Here is a 20,179-nt window from a genome sequence, read left to right as displayed (position 1 = left end):
CTCCCCCCATTCACTGCGTCCCCACGCCACATTATTCCCACATTTCCTCGATCTTGTTCATTTCTACTTCCTGACTGGAACGATTTGACGTCTGAGCTCGTCAGCTCCAAGTGACATATTTCCGACTACCCATAAGCCTTGAACGCAGCATCCACGTATCGTCAGACCGGAACCGGAAATGTTTTGAGATGTTTTGTTCATAAACTATAGCTTCTTCTCGACGAGATGTTTGTAGCATTACCTGCTTTGTGAGTAGTTTCGGACTTATTTTATTTGAGTTTTTTTGTCAATGATACAAAAGTTAATGTTGTGACTATGTTATCCACATTCCGCTTTCCCAAAAATAGGAATATTGCCTCCCCACGCCGCAGTATGGTTCCCACATTTCACTTTCCTCGATTTGTTCATTTCTACTTCCGGACTGGAACGATTTGACGTCTGAGCTCGTCAGCTCCAAGTGACATATTTCCGACTACCCATAAGCCTTGAACGCAGCATCCACGTATCGTCACACCGGAACCGGAAATGCGAGATGTTTTGTTCATAAACTATCGCTCCCTTCTCGACGAGGTGTTTGTAGCATTACCTGCTTTGTGAGTAGTTTCGGACTTATTTCATTCGAGTTTTTTGTCAACGATACAAAAGTTAATTGTGTGACTATGTCGCGGGTATAAGTATGTTCTTTTAAAAAGATAGAATAAAGATAATTCTTACGACATGAATCCAGCTAACCCGTTTGGAAATCCACAAGGTGGAGGTTTGCAAGAATCGAGCACCGGAAATGCTGCTTTGTTCCAGGCATTTGGACAGCAAACTCCAAGTAGTGTGCCTCAAAATGTGAATATTTTTCAACCATCAGCATTCGGCCTACCGTCCGCCTCGAAACAACCATCAAGCCACGGTAGTAGCATTTTTGGTCAGAGCTCTTCCTTTGGGCAACAATCAACACAATCATCATCACTTCCGGGTAGTACTCAAGTATTTAAACAGCCTTCCGTGGGTGCCAGCAACCTGGGATTCGGGGGCGGTACAGGCTTTGGATCAGTCAGTGGAACAAACCAAAGTTTTGGACAACCGTCTGTTTTTGGTCAGGGGTCAGGTTTTGGACAGAAAGGCACAGGATTTGGAGCACAAGGTTTTGGAAGTACCAATCAGTCCTCCGGTTCCACAACTTTCTTAGGACAAACTCAACCGTTGAGTTTTGGACAATCGGTATTTGGCCAACAATCCACTACCAGTACCGCCAGCAGCGTCTTCGGTACGACTCAGACCCAAAACAGCAGATTCGGATCTGAATTCAGTTTTAAGCCTGCCAACGAAGCGCTTTTCAAACCAATATTCAGTGTTAGTCCTGAGCCAACGAACCCTCAAACTACTTCCCTGCCGAATTCGTCTTTTGGCAACACCGCAGAGAAGACGAGCAGCACCATTCCGGGCTTCTCCGGAGCAAAATCCGGATCCCTGGGCTTCAGTTTCTCAGAGCCTGCTGCGGCTCCGTCGCTTCCGGCGCAAAACAACCCAGCGGCAACATCCGGTTATACCGCCGTCTCCAGCGCGCTGCAGTTCACATTCTCCCAACCGGCTGCCCCTTCGAGTTCCGGCACCAACGCACCCATCACTCAACCTCAAACCGTGTCAACTTTCAGCTTCTCATCCAAAGCCCTTCGCCCGCAGATGGTGCAACGTCTCGGAGGAACGAGTATTCTTCACCCGTCAGCGTTTGGTGACATTAAATCGAAAACGGAATCGACTTCCGGTCATAAAGTGTCCCAGGACGGTGAAGCAAATGTATTTGCAGCGTTTCGAAAAGGTATGAAACGTAGAGATGAGTCTACAACAACGGAGCTGTCCGATACCGTGGCAGAAACTGTCGCTGACGACGACAAAACCGCAGAAATTTCTTCACCGAGACAACCTCCGAAGAGACCGCTGATGAGGTCTCGTGGGCCGGCGGCGGGGTTATTCAGCAGAGCGCTGAGTGGACTGCGAAAAGACGTAACCAACGTAGCGAGACAGGGGGCGAAGGAGACGCCGCAAAAGAAATCGCAGACGCAGGAAGAAACGAGCGATCATCCGCAAATACACGACGAACACGTGACGGCTTCGATGTCCGGGACGCAAACCACGACCCCGGGGGTGTTGGAAAACATTGACGAGTCAGGTGAGATGTTATTTGTCATAACGATGATGAGGTTGACGGTACGATCAATCAACGGTCCGTTCATCTCCTCCAGAGTCACCGAAACCCTCAGAACTGACGACTGAAACGACGACGCCTTTAAGATCTGTTGAGCGAAGCGAGAGCGTGGACAGCCTCAGTGGGACGTCTCCCACTAACTGCACTGCCATCCAGTGCAGGAACGTTCCTCGGGCCCTCAACAAGAGGAACATCATAGAGAAGCATTTTTCCCGCTTCGGAAAAGTCTGCAAGGTGTTTTGTCGGCTTGCCAAGAACTTGGCTATCGTGCACTTTGACAGTCACGTGAGTGGAATCAAATTTTTATTTAAAAAAATATTTCACACTTAGAATTTGATTTTTTTTTGTTTTTTCAAAAATATATTGCTTGTTTTTGTCACTTGTATATTTTTGGAAAATTAGAAAAGCTGTTTACAACCTTCTAAATATGTTATTGGACATTATTAAACATTGTTAGAGCCCTCAAGACATGAAATAACACCCCTATAGTCATTTCTACACTAGTATTACCCAGTATTGTGGACATTATAACAGATTTAAGACATAAATAAGAGTAATGGTAATGGTTTAATTTCATTTGAACATGCATCAGATTACAATTGAATGCATCCCATAATCAGTTCACAGTTCCACATGTCCAAAAGGAGTAGGAAGAAGCAAAGCTTATTAAATCCTACCCCTCCACCTGGTACTTTTACAATCGGTAACTGTTACATTTGTTCACTTCCTGCTTTCCTAATATAGTCTAAGTTGGGGTTTTTTTTTGTTTTGTTAAATTTTTTTAATTTTTTTTAGCTTTTTTAATTTTATTTTTACTACTATTTTTATTTATTATTATTTGTACTCCGATTTCCTCCCACATTCCAAAAACATGCTATGTTAATTGGTAATGGTAATGGTTTAATTTCATTTGAACATGCATCAGATTACAATTGAATGCATCCCATAATCAGTTCACAGTTCCACATGTCCAAAAGGAGTAGGAAGAAGCAAAGCTTATTAAATCCTACCCCTCCACCTGGTACTTTTACAATCGGTAACTGTTACATTTGTTCACTTCCTGCTTTCCTAATATAGTTTAAGTTGGGTTTTTTTGTTTTTTTGGGGCGTTGTTTTTTTTGTTTAATTAAAAAAAATTTTTTTACTTTTTTAATTTTATTTTTACTACTATTTTTATTTGTATTTATTTTTATTTGTACTCCGATTTCCTCCCACATTCCAAAAAAATGTTAATTGGTAATGGTTTTATTTAATTTGAACATGCATCAGATTACAATTGAGTACATCCCATAATCAGTTCATTTGTTCACATCCTGCTTTCCTAATATAGTTTAAGTTTTTTTTTTTTTAGTTTTTTGTTTAAATTAATTAAATTAATTTCTCACAGGCGTCTGCAGCAAAGGCAAAGAAAAGAGGAAAACTCCTGCATGGGCATGAGCTCCTCCTCTTGTGGCAGCGAAAGAAATCAAGTAAATACAATGAATCATTTTTTTTTTCCAAAAGTATGCCTGATAAAGGGATTTATAGTGATCCTCATACTGGTCTCTATTTGTCCTGTGTGTTAGGTCCAGGGGATAAAGACAGCAGACCCGCATCAGCAAAAGAAGACCCTGAGGTCGCAAAGGAGGACACGGGTTTCCAGTCCGCTTCCTCTCCCCTCAGAAGACCAGTGCTGAGGCCTCCTGCAGCTAGCAGCACTTTCACTCTTAAGTAATACATTTATTTTCATATTTATTATCATATTGTCCATTTCCATGATTTCCTATATATTGTATAAAAAATCAGAGGTCGACCATTGGTCCAGAACCGATACTGATACCTCAGACGGGTGACTCACATCGACCTAAGGGGTTTTCGACATAATGGAAAAAAGAGATTGTTGACATATGGTAGTTTTTAAAGTTTGGTATGGTTTACATATTATCCAATATCGGTGCTTTTGAATGTGTGCCTGTGCTAAAACGCTCCTAGGTCCTGCACTTATGTACATACCGTATTTTCTCGACTATAAGTCGCTCCAGAGTATAAGTCGCACAAGGCAAAAAAATGCATAATTAGGTTGGGAAAAAAAACATACATAAGTCGCATTTTTTGCAGGTAATTAATTTATTTTGGCTGCACGGCGGTCGAGTGGTTAGCGCGCAGACGTCACAGCTAGGAGACCCAAGTTCAATCCCACCCTCGGCCATCTCTGTGTGGAGTTTGCATGTTCTCCCTGTGCATGTGTGGGGTTTTTTTTCCCGGGTACTCCGGTTTCCTCCCACATTCCAAAACCATGCTAGGTTAATTAGCGATTCCAAATTGTCCATAGGTATGAATGTGAGTGTGAATGGTTGTTTGTCTATATGTGCCCTGTGATTGGCTGGCCACCAGTCAAGGGTGTACCCCGCCTCTCACCCGAAGAGAGCTGGGATAGGCTCCAGCACCCTGCGACCCTCGTGAGGAAAAGCGGTAGAAAATGAATGAATGAATGAATGAAGAATAATCATAATAATAATAATAACTCCGGTTTCCTCCCACAAACAGCACTCGATTCATCACACTGCAACTTAATACTCAAAATGTGTATAAACAATACTAATACTAGTTTATACTGATACTAAAATACTAATACTAAAATAGTAATTTTGCAAGGGGGTGGCACAGCTCGGAGACCAGGGTTCAATTCCACCCTCGGCCATCTCTGTGTGGAGTTTGCATGTTCTCCCCGTGCATGCGTGGGTTTTTTTCCGGGTACTTCGGTTTCCTCCTACATTCCAAAAACATGCTAGGTTAATTGGTGACTCCAAATTGTCTATAGGTATGAATGTGAGTGTGAATGGTTGTTTGTCTATATGTGCCCTGTGATTGGCTGGCCACCAGTCCAGGGTGTACCCCGCCTATCACCCGAAGAGAGCTGGGATAGGCTCTAGCACCCCCCCCCCTTTATTTTCCAAACTACTTGACCAAAACAGACATTACGTCCTCTTGGAAGGCAAGTTCTTTAAATCTTGCATCATGTCTTACATCTATCTTAACAGCTCAACTGTGAAGAAGCCGCTCATGGTCAGGTCTCTCCAGTTTGATTCCGAACCTCTGAAAGAGAACGTCACGGAAACGCAGAGCACCGAGTTCCCCGTCCCTTCCTCTATCCTACCCCTCATTGGCCTCGTGGCCGAAACATCCGAGGACAAGTATCGCCTGCTGGAGCAGAGGGACAAGATTTTGCGTCAAGGTACGACGACATTCTACGACGCCCGGGGCTTGTTCTTATCATGTGCAAATCTTGACTTTTCTACACCAGATCGAACCAAAAGTCCGGACATGGACCTCTCTAAGGTGTTTGTGGGAACGTGTCCTGACATGTGTCCCGAGAAGGAGCGATACATGCGGGAAACGAGGAACCAGCTGAGCATATATGAAGTCCATCCAAACACAGAAATGGTAATTTAGTATTTTTCTGAGGTATCAGTATACTGTGGTAACGACAACTGTATTTGTGTTCAACAGTACTGTGTTATAATTCAGTATGGAATGAAAGTATACAGACATATAAATCGGTAGTTGATTCCTACAAAGAACATACTAACTCCTTATTTCTAAAATCACAAATACTTCAACTTGCTGATATAATGATATTGCTGATAATAATTTAAATTTTAATTTCAATTTGTTGAATTTAAATTTAATAATTAGATTTAATAAATTACTTGACAGTTAAATTTAATACATTAAAATTTAAATGAAATTAAATATATTAGGATAAAAACTTACATTTAAATTTAATCAATTAAAATTCAAATTAAATAAAATTAAATATATTAGGATAAAAACTTACATTAAAATTTAAATTAAATGAAATTAAATATATTAGGATAAAAATAAAAAATTCAAACAACTAAATTAAATTTAATAAATGACTTGACAGTTAAATTTAATAAATTAAATATAAAATTAAATATATTAGGATAGAAACTTACATTTAAATTTAAATATATTTGGATAAAAATAAAAATTCAAACAACTAAATTAAATTTAATAAATGACTTGACAGTTAAATTTAATAAATTTAAATAAAATTAAATATATTAGAATTAAAACTTACATTCAAATATAATAAATTAAATTTAAAATTAAATAAAATGAAATATATTAGGATAAAAATAAAAATTCAAACAACAAAAAAAAACTAATTATATTAGGAAAGCAGGAAGTGAACAAATGTAACAGTTACTGGTTGTAAAAGTACCAGATGGAGGGGTAGGATTTAATAAGCTTTGCTTCTTCCTACTCCTTTTGGACATGTGGAACTGTGAACTGATTATGGGATGCATTCAATTGTAATCTGATGCATGTTCAAATGAAATTAAACCATTACCAATTTGGCATGCAGGTGGATCACACAGCAGCCATCAAAGAGTACAGTCGTTCATCGGCGGACCAGGAGGAGCCCCTTCCCCATGAACTACGCCCCCTGCCGGTGCTCAGCATGACCATGGACTATCTGGTCACCAATGTCATGGACCAGGGTCATGACAGCTTGCGGGACTGGTATGATTTTGTCTGGAACAGGACCCGTGGCATCCGGAAGGTAGGAATAATTCAGATCAATGAATCAAATGTTGGTGATGAACAATTGTTTTTACCCCCCAAATGGATAGGAAATTAGGGTTCTGAGTGAAATAAGACCAGAGGCACTCACCTCACAACTGGGCCTGTTTTCCCTCTCTTCAACAGGACATCACCCAGCAGCGTCTGTGCTGCCCACACACGGTCTCCCTCATCGAGAAGTGTACTCGCTTCCACCTCCATTGCGCTCACCACCTCTGCGAAGAACCCATGTCGGTCTTCGACTCCAAGATCAACAACGAGAACCTGACAAAGTGCCTGCAGAGCCTGAAAGAAATGTACGAGGACCTGAAAGACCGTCACATCTACTGCCCCGGCGAGGCGGAGTTCCGCCAGTACAGCGTCCTGCTGAAGCTCAACGACGGCGATATCCTACGGTCAGTTCAGAATCAGATTTTCTTGAGACTTTATTAAACTACTTCCTTCCATCTTGCCTGTGCAGTCAGGTCCAACAATTCCGTGATGAAGTGCGCAACTCTTCAGAGGTGCATTTTGCGGTGCAGGCGTTTGCCGCGCTCAACAGCAACAACTTTGTGCGTTTCTTCAAGCTGGTGAAGAAAGCGTCCTACCTGGCCAGTTGCCTGCTCCACAGATATTTCAATCAGGTCAGTAAGAAATTCTTTATCATAGTCATTTAACATTAGAGATGTTTGATATTGGCACGTGTCCGTATTACGTAATGGCGTAGTCCGTGAGGACCAGGCGGCGCTACGAGAGCTACGAGAAACAGGAGGTCTGATTCATGGTACCATCTCATGCCAAACATGTACCAATATGAGTAATGAACCTTTTAGCATCTAAGGGTTAAGAGTTGGTTCCAACCAAAACTCATCACACTGCAACTTAACACTCAAAAGGCATATCTAACAAATATACAAACAAGTACCAATATGAGTAATGAACCTTTTAGCATCTAAGGGTTAAGAGTTGGTTCCAACTAAAACTCATCACACTGCAACTTAACACTCAAAAGGTATATCTAACAAATATACAAACATGTACCAATATGAGTAATGAACCTTTTAGCATCTAAGGGTTAAGAGTTGGTTCCAACTAAAACTCATCACACTGCAACTTAACACTCAAAAGGTATATCTAACAAATATACAAACATGTACCAATATGAGTAATGAACCTTTTAGCATCTAAGGGTTAAGAGTTGGTTCCAACCAAAAGTCATCACACTGCAACTTAACACTCAAAAGGTATATCTAACAAATATACAAACATGTACCAATATGAGTAATGAACCTTTTAGCATCTAAGGGTTAAGAGTTGGTTCCAACCAAAAGTCATCACACTGCAACTTAACACTCAAAAGGCATATCTAACAAGTATACAAACATGTACCAATATGAGTAATGAACTTTTTTGAAGTTTTCCCACAATGCATTTCATTTGAGCAAAGCATTTCATTAAAGGACGAGTTAGCGCGCAGGCCTCACAGCTAGGAGACCCGAGATCAATTCCATCCTCAGCCATCTCTGTGTGGAGTTTGCATGTTCTCCCCGTGCATGTGTGGGTTTTCTCCGGGTACTCCGGTTTTCCTCCCACATTCCAAAAACATGCTAGGTTAATTGACTACTCCAAATTGTCCATAGGTATGAATGTGAGTGTGAATGGTTGTTTGTCTATATGTGCCCTGTGATTGGCAGCCCACGACCCTCATGAGGATAAGCGGTAGAGAATGAATGAATGAATGAATATTATTTAAATGTGTGTGTGCAGGTCAGAGCAAAAGCATTAAAGATCCTGAACATCGCCCACACCGTGGGTCCGCGCTCGACTGCTTTTCCGGTGGAAGATGTTGTTCGGATGTTAATGTTCCGTAGTGCCGCAGAAGCGACCGACTTTATCCAGCAGTACAGCCTCAACGTCAGCGATGGGTGAGTGTTTGAACTAGCCGTGTCATTGTGTACTTGAAAACATTAAAAGAACATAGTATTGTGGTAAAAACTGACAAGGTTCTACTTAGGCGAATTAATAATAGATCCTGAAATAGACGACTGTGCACTTCACTGACTCAACATTTTGTTGACAGTTTGGTTGATCTGAATCGGATAGCCTATCAGGAGCCGGAGTTGCTGTCCCAGAAGAAGTCTGAGATCATTCTGGCTAAAAAAACAACCCTGATCGGAGAGGTTGTGAACGGGGGCGTGCTCCCCAAGCCTCCTCAGCACGTACCCGCCTGTAGCTTTGACTCCCAGAACAAGTTCAGAGGAGAGGTCCCGATGGCTGAGCCTGTGCTGGATCCGTTTAAAGGTATGATGTCTCATGCAGACGCTTAACCCTTAGATGCATAAATGGGTAAAAAAATGACCCGGTCAGGTTGTTTTCTTGAAATATCTTCGTAATGAAAAAAAAATATCATTTCATATTCCAGCTATTCCTCAAAATACATGTTTTTGATATAATGTCATTCAAATTTTTACTTTTACTTACCTTTTATACATTTTGGGGAGCATCTCCAACTCATCACACTGCAACTTAACACTCAAAAGGCATATCTAACAAATATACAAACATGTACCAATATGAGTAATGAACCTTTTAGCATCTAAGGGTTAAGAGTTGGTTCCAACCAAAACTCATCACACTGCAACCTAACACTCAAAAGGCATATCTAACAAATATACAAACATGTACCAATATGAGTAATGAACCTTTTAGCATCTAAGGGTTAAGAGTTGGTTCCAACCAAAACTCATCACACTGCAACCTAACACTCAAAAGGCATATCTAACAAATATACAACCATGTACCAATATGAGTAACGAACCTTTTAGCATCTAAGGGTTAAGAGTTGGTTCCAACCAAAACTCATCACACTGCAACTTAACACTCAGAAGGCATATCTAACAAATATACAAACATGTACCAATATGAGTAATGAACCTTTTAGCATCTAAGGGTTAAGAGTTGGTTCCAACCAAAACTCATCACACTGCAACCTAACACTCAAAAGGCATATCTAACAAATATACAACCATGTACCAATATGAGTAATGAACCTTTTAGCATCTAAGGGTTAAGAGTTGGTTCCAACCAAAACTCATCACACTGCAACTTAACACTCAGAAGGCATATCTAACAAATATACAAACATGTACCAATATGAGTAATGAACCTTTTAGCATCTAAGGGTTGAGAGTTGGTTCCAACCAAAACTCATCACACTGCAACTTAACACTCAGAAGGCATATCTAACAAATATACAAACATGTACCAATATGAGTAATGAACCTTTTAGCATCTAAGGGATAACAAACACATTTATCAGCTACATGAGAAACATTAAAAAAATCTCATTACCCTTCTTTTCCTAGCCATTGCTACCAGAGTGGAGGTAAAGACCCCGCCCAGTGTTGAACTGCAGACCCAGCCCTCGCCGCCCAGACCTGATGCAGATGCTTTGGATCCGCAAGTGGCTGTCCCGGATAAGACGGAAGATTCCTTCCTCAGTTTGTCTCCCCCTGCAGATGCCCAGCAGCTCTTCCAGCCTCTTTCACCACCGCAAGTGAAAGCACCATCACCTCCGCCAAAACCTCAGCCAGTCTTCAACGATGAGGTGCTTGCTCTTATACTTTTGTGTTACATACTTCCTGCAAACACATTTAACGTCATTGCTAAATGTTTGCATCACCAAGGATATTATAGCCGAAGTGGAGTCTTTGATTGAGGAAATAATCGTGACCGCTACCAGGGAGGTCGCCGCGGACGGCGCCGGTTATGTCACAACAGCTCTAAGGTAGGTTCACATGAAGTGTTAACGCCAAAAGCGTGTTCAGAGTAAAACCGACCTTTTATTTATCTTTCGATGCTGCAGTGAGAGCAGCGTCCAGTCGGAGTCGCTGCTGACCGAGGTTCTCGGAGGGATGCTGCAGGAGTTGTCGTCTTCCGAGCTCCGTCTGGAACAGGAGCGAGTGGCCGAAGAGAAACGCAAGATTGAGGAAGCGAGGTCAGGCGTTTACATCGGCTTGAATGTCTTATTCTTTTTTTATGTATTTGATTATTCTTACAGGATGGAACAGGCAAAATTATTCATTCATTCATTTTCTACCGCTTTTCCTCACGAGGGTCACGGGGGGTGCTGGAGCCTATCCCAGCTGTCCTTGGGCGAGAGGCAAAGTTATTATTTGTTTAAAAATTGGATCAGATTGGAAACCAAATGATTCAAAATGACTTTCATAAAAAAGCTGTAATGTCCTTCTAAATAGATTTTTTAAACATTATTAGAGCTCTCTGGACTGAAATAACACCCCTATAGTCATCTCTACACTCCTATTATCCAATATAGTAGACATAATAAAAGAGAATAAGACATATAACATGTAATAGACTCACACGTGTTAGCATTGGGAGTTCCTTTTTTTTACTTTCATTTTCTGTTAAGATGCCAGAGGGTGGAATCAAACTCGAGTCTCCTAGCTGTGTGGCCTGTGCGCTAACCACTAGCTCGCCGCGCAGCCGCATAATAGTGTCTGCCTATGAAAATGGCAAAAATGCTACAATGCTAACATGCTAATGTTAACATGTTAACACCTACCATGATAGTGCTAAGTGTTCATATCAAGTGTCTACCCATGAAAATGGATAAAAATGCTACAGGTACACCCTGGACTGGTGGCCAGCCAATCACAGGGCACATATAGACAAACAACCATTCACACTCACATTCGTACCTATGGACAATTTGGAGTCGCCAATTAACCTAGCATGTTTTTGGAACGTGGGAGGAAACCGGAGATGCCAGAGGGTGGAATCAAACTCGAGTCTCCTAGCTGTGTGGCCTGTGCGCTAACCACTAGGTCGCCGTGCAGCCGCATAATAGTGTGTGTCTATGGAAATGGCAAAAATGCTGCAATGCTAACATGCTAATGTTAACATGTTGATAGTGCTAAGAGTTCATATCAAGTGTCTACCCATGAAAACGGATAAAAATGCTACAGGTACATCCTGGACTGGTGGCCAGCCAATCACAGGGCACATATAGTAGACAAACAACCATTCACACTCACATTCATACCTATGGACAATTTGGAGTCGCTAATTAACCTAGCATGTTTTTGGAATGTGGGAGGAAACCGGAGTACCCGGAATAAAAAAACCCACGCATGCACGGGGAGAAAACTCCACACAGAGATGGCCAAGGGTGGAATTGAACCCTGGTCTCCTAGCTGTGAGGCCTGCGCGCTAACCACTCAACTACCGTGCAGCCCTATTTGTATTTAACTTCATTTTATTTTGCCAAGTTTATATGTACAATTTGCTTAAATATGCGTATTTGAGATCACGCTAGAGGTTTTAGACGAGACCATCCAGGAGAGTGCCTCCGCAGTTTTTCAGTAAGTTAATACGATTAATTAATGTCATTATATGGCTGTTTGGGAAATATTGATGTTTTTCAGGCGAGCACAGCATGAGAAAGCACAGCACGTGGCTAAATGTTCTCAAGAGGTCTGCGCTGGTTTAATTGAGGAGACTTTAAAAGAAGACATGGTCCTGCTGGTCCAAGAGATCCTGGCGGCTGAGCTCCAGCGTGCTCGCAAGTACATCAAAAGGTAGGCGAAGACGTCCACTCGAGGCGAGATGTAGTTTTTGGTGAATAACTGTGCCCCGGTCGCGCTTCCGACAAGATGGCGTGACGTGGTGGCAGTACGTCGGCAACTGAAGAGACAAATGAGAGGCTTTCCAGCGGCCCCTTGTTTCGTTGATCCTCGCTTCAAGTTAAAAGCGCTGGTTCCCAGCGCTCCGGCACAGCAGTCCATGGAAGATCTTGCATGTGGGATGGTTAACCTCGGAAACGGAGGGAAGCTGTCCCTATCCAGCACCAGGTATCCGGTCTTGGTTTTTCACATGTTGTGAAATGCCGTCAATATTGAAAAAAAAAAACTTTATCTTCAGGGTTTTAAAAAGCAGACAGTTAGCAGTCCACCGTATGAGAGTCCAGCTCTTCTACCAGCAGCTTCTTGAGTAAGTCATGACGTCATCTGAGATGTTCTATCCAATTATGTATTAATTTTAACGTACGTCTCCAGAGAGTTGGTGTGGGCGCCGCTTGACCTGCCAACGCTGGTGACGGAAAATCTCCCCAACGCGCCCGATAGAATCTTCTGGAAAGCCGTCGTCCTTCTCCCAAGTGACGATGAGGATGTAGCCAACCCGGCAAACAGGTGAGGAGTTCAGGCGTCACGCACAACTTTGATTGGCGAATACCGAATCCGGTTGCCTTGCACACTGGAAGGGGCCGTTACAAGCGATGGAGAGACGAGCGTAGTACCAATTATGAGACCACTACACTAGCCATGTATACATGGACCCAAATATTCCAATTCCATTCGGGAAAACCTCTCATCAAATAGAGTCACTCCATATGACATGGAATGATATGAATGTTGGAATTTGAACTCAGGTCTCCTAGCTGTGAGGCCATTGTGCTAACCACTTGTCCGCCGTGCAGCCTGGAACCAAATCAATGAGTTTCATTGGCTTATTAGAAAATGGAGGACTATTCTGAACATATTCCATATGTGCAGTTGTAGTGGTGACAATAGCCACGTTTACATGGACCCAAATATTCCAATTCCATTCGGGTTATTTCCTCAAACGGAAAGAATCTAACCTTTCCGAAAGAAAAGTGCCAAATCCGAATTAAAATATAATGGGATTCCCAGGGGTGGAATATTCCTTTCCCCGATCCGATTGAGGTATCTTGTACCCGCTCAATCGGAAAGTTGTCAGGGTGCGTTCTTCTTCGTGGTGTTTTTCTTCTTCTGTTGTTTTTAAATATATAAATATATATATTTATGCGGGCGGCATGGCGGTCTAGTGGTTAGCGCGCAGACCTCACAGCTAGGAGACCAGGGTTCAATTCCCACCCTCGGCCATCTCTGTGTGGAGTTTGCATGTTCTCCCCGTGCACGCGTGGGTTTTCTCCGGGTACTCCGGTTTCCTCCCACATTCCAAAAACATGCTAGGTTAATTAGCGACTCCAAATTGTCCATAGGTATGAGTGTGAATGGTTGTTTGTCTATATGTGCCCTGTGATTGGCTGGCCACCAGTCCGGGGTGTACCCCGCCTCTCGCCTGAAGACAGCTGGGATAGGCTCCAGCACCCCCCGCGACCCTCGTGAGGATAAGCGGTAGAAAATGAATGAATGTCTTGTATAAATACCTGAAGGGGAAAATGTTTCTTTGAAGGATCCTGTCAGACTGGCTGGAAGTGAAGCTTGGTGGGGGTCAGGGGTCAAAGGTCGTGGAGGAACAACAGGACGGTACACTGCAGACCCTCTTCCTATCCGACACCTTCAAGGAGCACATGCAGCGCAACCATAAAGTTCACGTCAGCGTCAAGGTTTGTACTCCGACAAATGTAGAAATAGAGTTAGACGACGGGATGTTTTATGGGCACGCCTGTCATTTTCGTGTCTCCATCTTCCAGGTGTCCAGAGGTCCCCTGAGTGAAGACGGCTTGACTGAAATGGAGGAGTGTTTGGAGCTGCAAGGGACGGCGGCGCTCGTCATGTTGCTTCCCACAACAAGCGCCTCGGAGCCCCCCCAGCGGGACGTCACCATGCTGTCGGCTTTGCTTCAGCTCAAGCAGCTGCAGCAAGCCAGCGCCTGGCACTGTCCGCTGCCTCTGGTTATTCTGGTGCCTGGCACTTGCAACGCTGAGACGCTTGAAGAAGGTAAATAATTCCCAAAATTATCTGCTATCAAATAATTGGAGATGATATATTTTTTCCTTGTACTTAAGGCACATAACTTTAGAGTAGTTACTGAGGAACTAATGAATACAGTGGTTACTGTGGGAAGCAAGACACGTGATTTTAGAGTAGTTACTGAGAGCTAATGAATGAGGCACATTTAGTAGTTACTAATGAGTGGTTACTGAGGAACTAAGGCACATACAATTAGAGTAGTGACCAAGGAACTAATGAGTAGAGTGGTTACTGTGGAAGCAAGACACATGACTTAAGAGTAGTTACTGATGAACTAATGAGTGGAGTGGTTACTGTGGAACCAAGGCACATTCATTTAGAGTAGTTACTGAGAGCTAATGAATGAGGCACATTTAGAGTAGTTACCAATGAGTGGTTACTGAGGGACTAAGGCACACACTTAGGCACATACTCAGTCCCTAGTAGTTACTGAGTAGCTAATGAATGAGGCACATTTAGAGTAGTTACTGAGGAACTAAGGCACATATAATTAGAGTAGTGACCAAGGAGCTAATGAGTAGAGTACTTACTGTGGAACTAAGGCACATAACTTTAGAGTAGTTACTGGGGAACTAATGAGTACAGTACTTACTGTGGAACTAAGGCACATATAATTAGAGTAGTGACCATACTAATGAGCAGAGTACTTACTGTGGAACTAAGGCACATAACTTTAGAGTAGTTACTGGTGAACTAATGAGTGGACTGGTTACTGTGGAACCAAGGCACATTCATTTTGAGTAGTTACTGAGAGCTAATGAATGAGGCACATTTAGAGTAGTTACCAATGAGTGGTTACTGAGGAACTAAGGCACATATAATTAGAGTAGTGACCATACTAATGGGTAGAGTACTTACTGTGGAACTAAGGCACATATAATTAGAGTAGTGACCATACTAATGAGTAGAGTACTTACTGTGGAACTAAGGCACATAACTTTAGAGTAGTTACTGGGGAACTAATGAGCACAGTACTTACTGTGGAACTAAGGCACATATAATTAGAGTAGTGACCATACTAATGAGCAGAGTACTTACTGTGGAACTAAGGCACATAACTTTAGAGTAGTTACTGGGGAACTAATGAGTAGAGTGGTTACTGTGGAAGCACCACACATGACTTTAGAGTAGTTACTGGTGAAGTAATGAGTGGACTGGTTACTGTGGAACCAAGGCACATTCATTTTGAGTAGTTACTGAGAGCTAATGAATGAGGCACATTTAGAGTAGTTACTAATGAGTGGTTACGGAGGAGCTAGGGCACATAATTAGAGTAGTGACCATACTAATGAGTAGAGTACTTACTGTGGAACTAAGGCACATAACTTTAGAGTAGTTACTGAGGAACTAATGAGTAGAGTACTTACTGTGGAACTAAGGCACATAACTTTAGAGTAGTTACTGAGGAACTAATGAGTAGAGTACTTACTGTGGAACTAAGGCACATGGCTTTAGAGTAGTTGCCGAGGAACTAATGAGTACAGTGGTTACTGTGGAAGCAAGACACGTGACTTTAGAGTAGTTACTGAGAGCTAATGAATGAGGCACATTGAGTAGTTACTAATGAGTGGTTACTGAGGGACTAAACTTGTCCTCTTCTACTTGCAACCAACAGAACTGATGCTGCCTACCCTTGTGAAGGACGGCTTCATATCACAATACACATTGCTGTTCATACCGGAAACCACCAATGATGCGCAGGGATCCAAACAGGTAACGTGTGTGTGTGTGTGTGTGTGTGTGTGTGTGTGTGTGTGTGTGTGTTCCGATGATGTTCCGATGATGTTCCGGACAACATTTGAACATTCATTCTTTTTGTTTTTTTTTAGCTAAACTGTGCTATACGTTGGCTGCTGTCCCGTGCACCGCCATCCGTCCCGCTCACCTGCCAGACCCTGATGCATCTCGTAGAGGTCACCTTGAGTCAGGAGTTCAGTCGTAGGGTTTCCGCCCTCTGCCAGGAGTGGGCCGCCGCCGGGCTCCCTCCCCAGGATCCGTCTCCCGTCGTCGAGCTGTACAACGCCGTCATCCGCCACATTGCGGACAAAGTCTCATCCCAGGAGCTCGCCGGCATCTCGTGGCCTCCCGGAGAGTTCTGCCTCCCCGACACCAGAGAGTTTCTTCCTCATGTGGGCTGGAACTGCGGTCCACACCTGGCCTGGTTACGCCGGACCATCCTCAGCCTGCAGCTGCCGCAGTGGAGGCCATTTTCTACCACAGGTAAACCCGTGTACAGCAGATACCGGAAATGTAGTTCTACCACGATATCCATTCTTCTTTTTCTCCCAGACACGTGGTCAGAGCTGTACTCGGGCATCCGCTCCTACGCCGCCGACATCCCGGCGACGCACGGCAACCAGCCGCTCATCATGTCCCGTCTGGAAAACCTACTGGAGCGTGTCAGGCAAAAAGGGCACCACAGAAGAAGAAGTGCTTCCAAGCAGAGCTTCATCACCTGGGATGACGACCACGACGACGCCGCCGTGTGCCCTGCGTACAATCAGATCCCTTGGGTCGACGTGCTGTTCATCTGTATTGACCACAAGCTGAAAGACTGGCAGATCCCCGGACCCCCCGTCTGTGAAGGTTTGTTCCACTTGTATTATTATTATTCCGTCATATTATTCCATCTTAACATGTTTGTGTCGATTCAAGATGCTCTGACGGACGATGGGGAGATTCTGGTTTACTATCTCAGCGAGTCGCTAAAGGGCTTCCAGCCACCTGAAGACTGGATGAAGGCCGTCAGGCTGACTCCCAGGGACAAACATCATGACAACGGGTACACACTGTTACAAAAATGTCCATCAACAGAGTTGCACATTACTTACAGACACGTCGTCTCCAAGGTAGAAGCGTATTAGAAAGTACCGCAACTGCAAAAATGGAAAAAAAATCGGCAGTAACTTGACATGAATAAAGTAACAAAGGTTACAATTTTAGGAAAACAACATATTACGAGTAATGTTATATTAATTACAATATAATTAATATTATAAAATATCAAATGTCACTTCGGAAGCATAACATTTAAATAACAAAAACAATTAAGTCATACAATAATATATATAAAAAATAAAATAAAAATAAGTAATAATAATTTAAAAATATATATATATAATAAAATATTTTTGTGATATCAATAAGTTGTGATATTGTGAGGAAAAAAATTAAGGGTTGGGGGAAAAAAATGAAAAAATTGGTTTGGGTGAAAAGTTATTTTATGGCAATAAAGTCAAAATATGAAGAGCAAAAAAGTTGTATTCTAACAAAAAAAAAAATATTTTTCCGATATACAAAGTCATAATATTATAAGAAAAATTTTAGTGGTGTGAAGCTGAAATGTTAAGTATTTTTAAATATATTTTTAAGTAAAAATGTTTTGGGAAAAATTTGATTATGGGATGTAGTCAAAAATATTCTGGAAATAAAGAAGAAAATTTACAAAGATTATTATTAGATTATGGGATAAAGTCAACAATATTTTGGAAATGAAGAAGAAAATTTACAAAGATAATTTCAGAATAAAAATGAACTATAAATACAATTTACAAAAATTTTTTAAATTTTTTTCATGAATATAACTTCTTAGCTTATCTACATTTGTTGTACAAATTATCAAAGTGCACCCTTTAATTTTTCAGTATGTGGCTCTCGCTCTGTTATCAATTTGTGTGCCTAACTCCGTCACAAGCTCAATGCAATGAATTATTGCGGCCACTAGGTGTCACTAAAAACCCAACCACCACCCTACAGGCACTTTCTAATTCAGATGGTAGCCTCATACAATATCATAATCTGTCATACTGATCTTGTATTCCCACCCCAGGACAAGTCCAGCTGCCTGTGCCACACCCGGCAGCTTCCCGTTCAGACGGAGATTGCTCACCAGTCTGATGGAGCCACTGGAGTCCCAGCCAGCACCACTGGTTGCCTCTCATACGCCCACTAGAATAGAAGCCCTGACCCATAAAGTGCTGCAGACGTTAGAGCAGGAGAAAGCCGAAAGCGAAAGGTAAAGAAATGTATAGGATACTTGCTGCCATGTGACATATATGTCACTATGTCTTCTTTTTTTTTCATCCCCCCCCCAGGAGTACACAGCAGCTTCAACAATGGCTAGACGGCGATTCCTTAGACGACTGGTCCACACCTCTTCTCCTTCCATCCTCCATCTTGCTCTCCGTGCCAACACTTTTAAAGCAAACACACCCAGCCAAGCATCAAGATGCCGCTTCCACAAAGGTATCATATCGTCATGCTACATTCACGGCCGTTTGGTGCAGAACACTCAGCATGAAAGATGATGAAAAAGCAATAAAAAAAGAGTAAATATGATTCCAGGAAGCTTCTGTGCCAGCGGAGAAGGACGAGTGGTCAAAGAGAAGCGCTTCGTCATCCCTGACGGAGCAGCTCAAGCGTCTTCAGCAGCAGATTGTAGCGAGCCAAGAAGAAGAGTTGGCCTGCAAACTGAAACTGAGCGCTATGATGAGCATCGTTGAAGACTGAACGAGTGACTTCATTTATTTTTATGACTAAACCGCCTGTTGGGGTCTGGTTGACTTAACTAAGAGTTTTATAGTTTTTGAAAAAAGCAATAAAATAATGGAAAAACCTACACTAATTAATGTCTGTGAATAAGCCAACATGTCCACTACTTGTACTGTGTTAGGAATTGAATATTTTCCACTATCTACCACAGACACACGACACAATTATAATTCACAGTTGATAATTAAATAACCTGAGTGATTCTATCCCGCCCAAACAAAACTAACTGCATATTTAACTATCGTATTTATAATAGCAAAAACAATTTCAAACGTTAGCATTGTTACCATTACCGGCTGTGGCACGTGAAAGGAGCGTCCACTTCCTTATTTTACACCAATCACAGGCGGGCTGCATTCATGGAGATCGGAAGTCCAAACATCAACAGGAAACACATTCTATGACGCACTTTTACAGGATGCTTAAATATCAACGGCACATAACACATATTTGAAAGTTTTTCATGAAAATAACTCTATAATAATTACTTTTCCTGTTAACTAATTACATTTATGATAAATGTCGTTACTATTTCAATTGACGTTTTGTACTCCTATTACCTATTATAGTTGACAAGCTAGTGCTGTCTCATCAATGTTAGCATTACTGATCCCTAGTGGCCAGTGTTAGAATAATACATACCAGAACGTGTCTCAGTTTTTTTTCATTAATATAACTTCTTAGCTTATCTACATTTGTTTCTGTACAGATTATCAAATTGTACCTAACTCCGTTACAAGCTCAATGTAATGAATTTATAGTAGCAACAATTTCAAACGTTAGCATTGCTACCATTACCGGCTGTGAAATGTGGCGCTTTGAAAGGAGCATCCACTTCCTTATTGTACACCAATCACAGGCGGGCTGCATTCAAGGGGATCGGAAGTTCAAACATCAACAGGAAACACAAGCAGGTCATTCTTTGACGCACTTTTACAGGATGCTGAGATATCAACGGCACATAACACATAATTGAAAGTTTTTTTTCATAAAAGTAACTCTATAATAATTACATTTATGATGAATGTCGTTACTAATTCAATTGACGTTTTGTACTCCTATTACCTATTATAGTTGACAAGCTAGTGCTCTCATCAATGTT

At 42.1% G+C, this 20,179-nt stretch overlaps 1 protein-coding gene and 1 long non-coding RNA gene across 2 annotated transcripts; one reads left to right on the top strand and one right to left on the bottom strand.

Annotated features, from left to right (window-relative positions):
• Positions 1–352: 352 nt before the first annotated feature.
• mcm3ap (minichromosome maintenance complex component 3 associated protein) lies at positions 353–19,150 on the top strand. The gene is made up of 27 exons (XM_058047011.2): positions 353–2,161; positions 2,235–2,482; positions 3,585–3,666; positions 3,763–3,907; positions 5,218–5,411; positions 5,481–5,620; positions 6,570–6,767; positions 6,914–7,182; positions 7,248–7,410; positions 8,534–8,691; positions 8,847–9,067; positions 10,132–10,373; positions 10,453–10,553; positions 10,632–10,763; positions 12,214–12,366; positions 12,442–12,639; positions 12,710–12,778; positions 12,844–12,978; positions 14,006–14,159; positions 14,247–14,493; positions 16,142–16,239; positions 16,356–16,746; positions 16,816–17,112; positions 17,182–17,308; positions 18,356–18,541; positions 18,621–18,771; positions 18,871–19,150. The coding sequence occupies exons 1-27, from the start codon at positions 718–720 to the stop codon at positions 19,033–19,035; spliced, it is 6,108 nt and encodes a 2,035-aa protein (XP_057902994.2). The 5' UTR covers positions 353–717; the 3' UTR covers positions 19,036–19,150.
• On the bottom strand, positions 10,090–14,523 carry LOC131101685 (uncharacterized). Its single transcript, XR_013627654.1, has 3 exons — positions 13,980–14,523; positions 10,606–10,713; positions 10,090–10,407 (listed from the first exon to the last, which is right to left on the bottom strand). It is a non-coding gene; the product is annotated as an uncharacterized LOC131101685 (long non-coding RNA).
• Positions 19,151–20,179: the final 1,029 nt, after the last annotated feature.

Source organism: Doryrhamphus excisus, linkage group LG7, assembly GCF_037039965.1.
Source record: "Doryrhamphus excisus strain RoL-2023G ecotype Guam linkage group LG7, RoL_Dexc_Guam_v1.1, whole genome shotgun sequence".
NCBI lineage: Eukaryota > Metazoa > Chordata > Actinopteri > Syngnathiformes > Syngnathidae > Doryrhamphus > Doryrhamphus excisus.
Note: the sequence above shows the minus strand (reverse complement) of the source record. Positions and strands in the feature narration are given on the sequence as shown.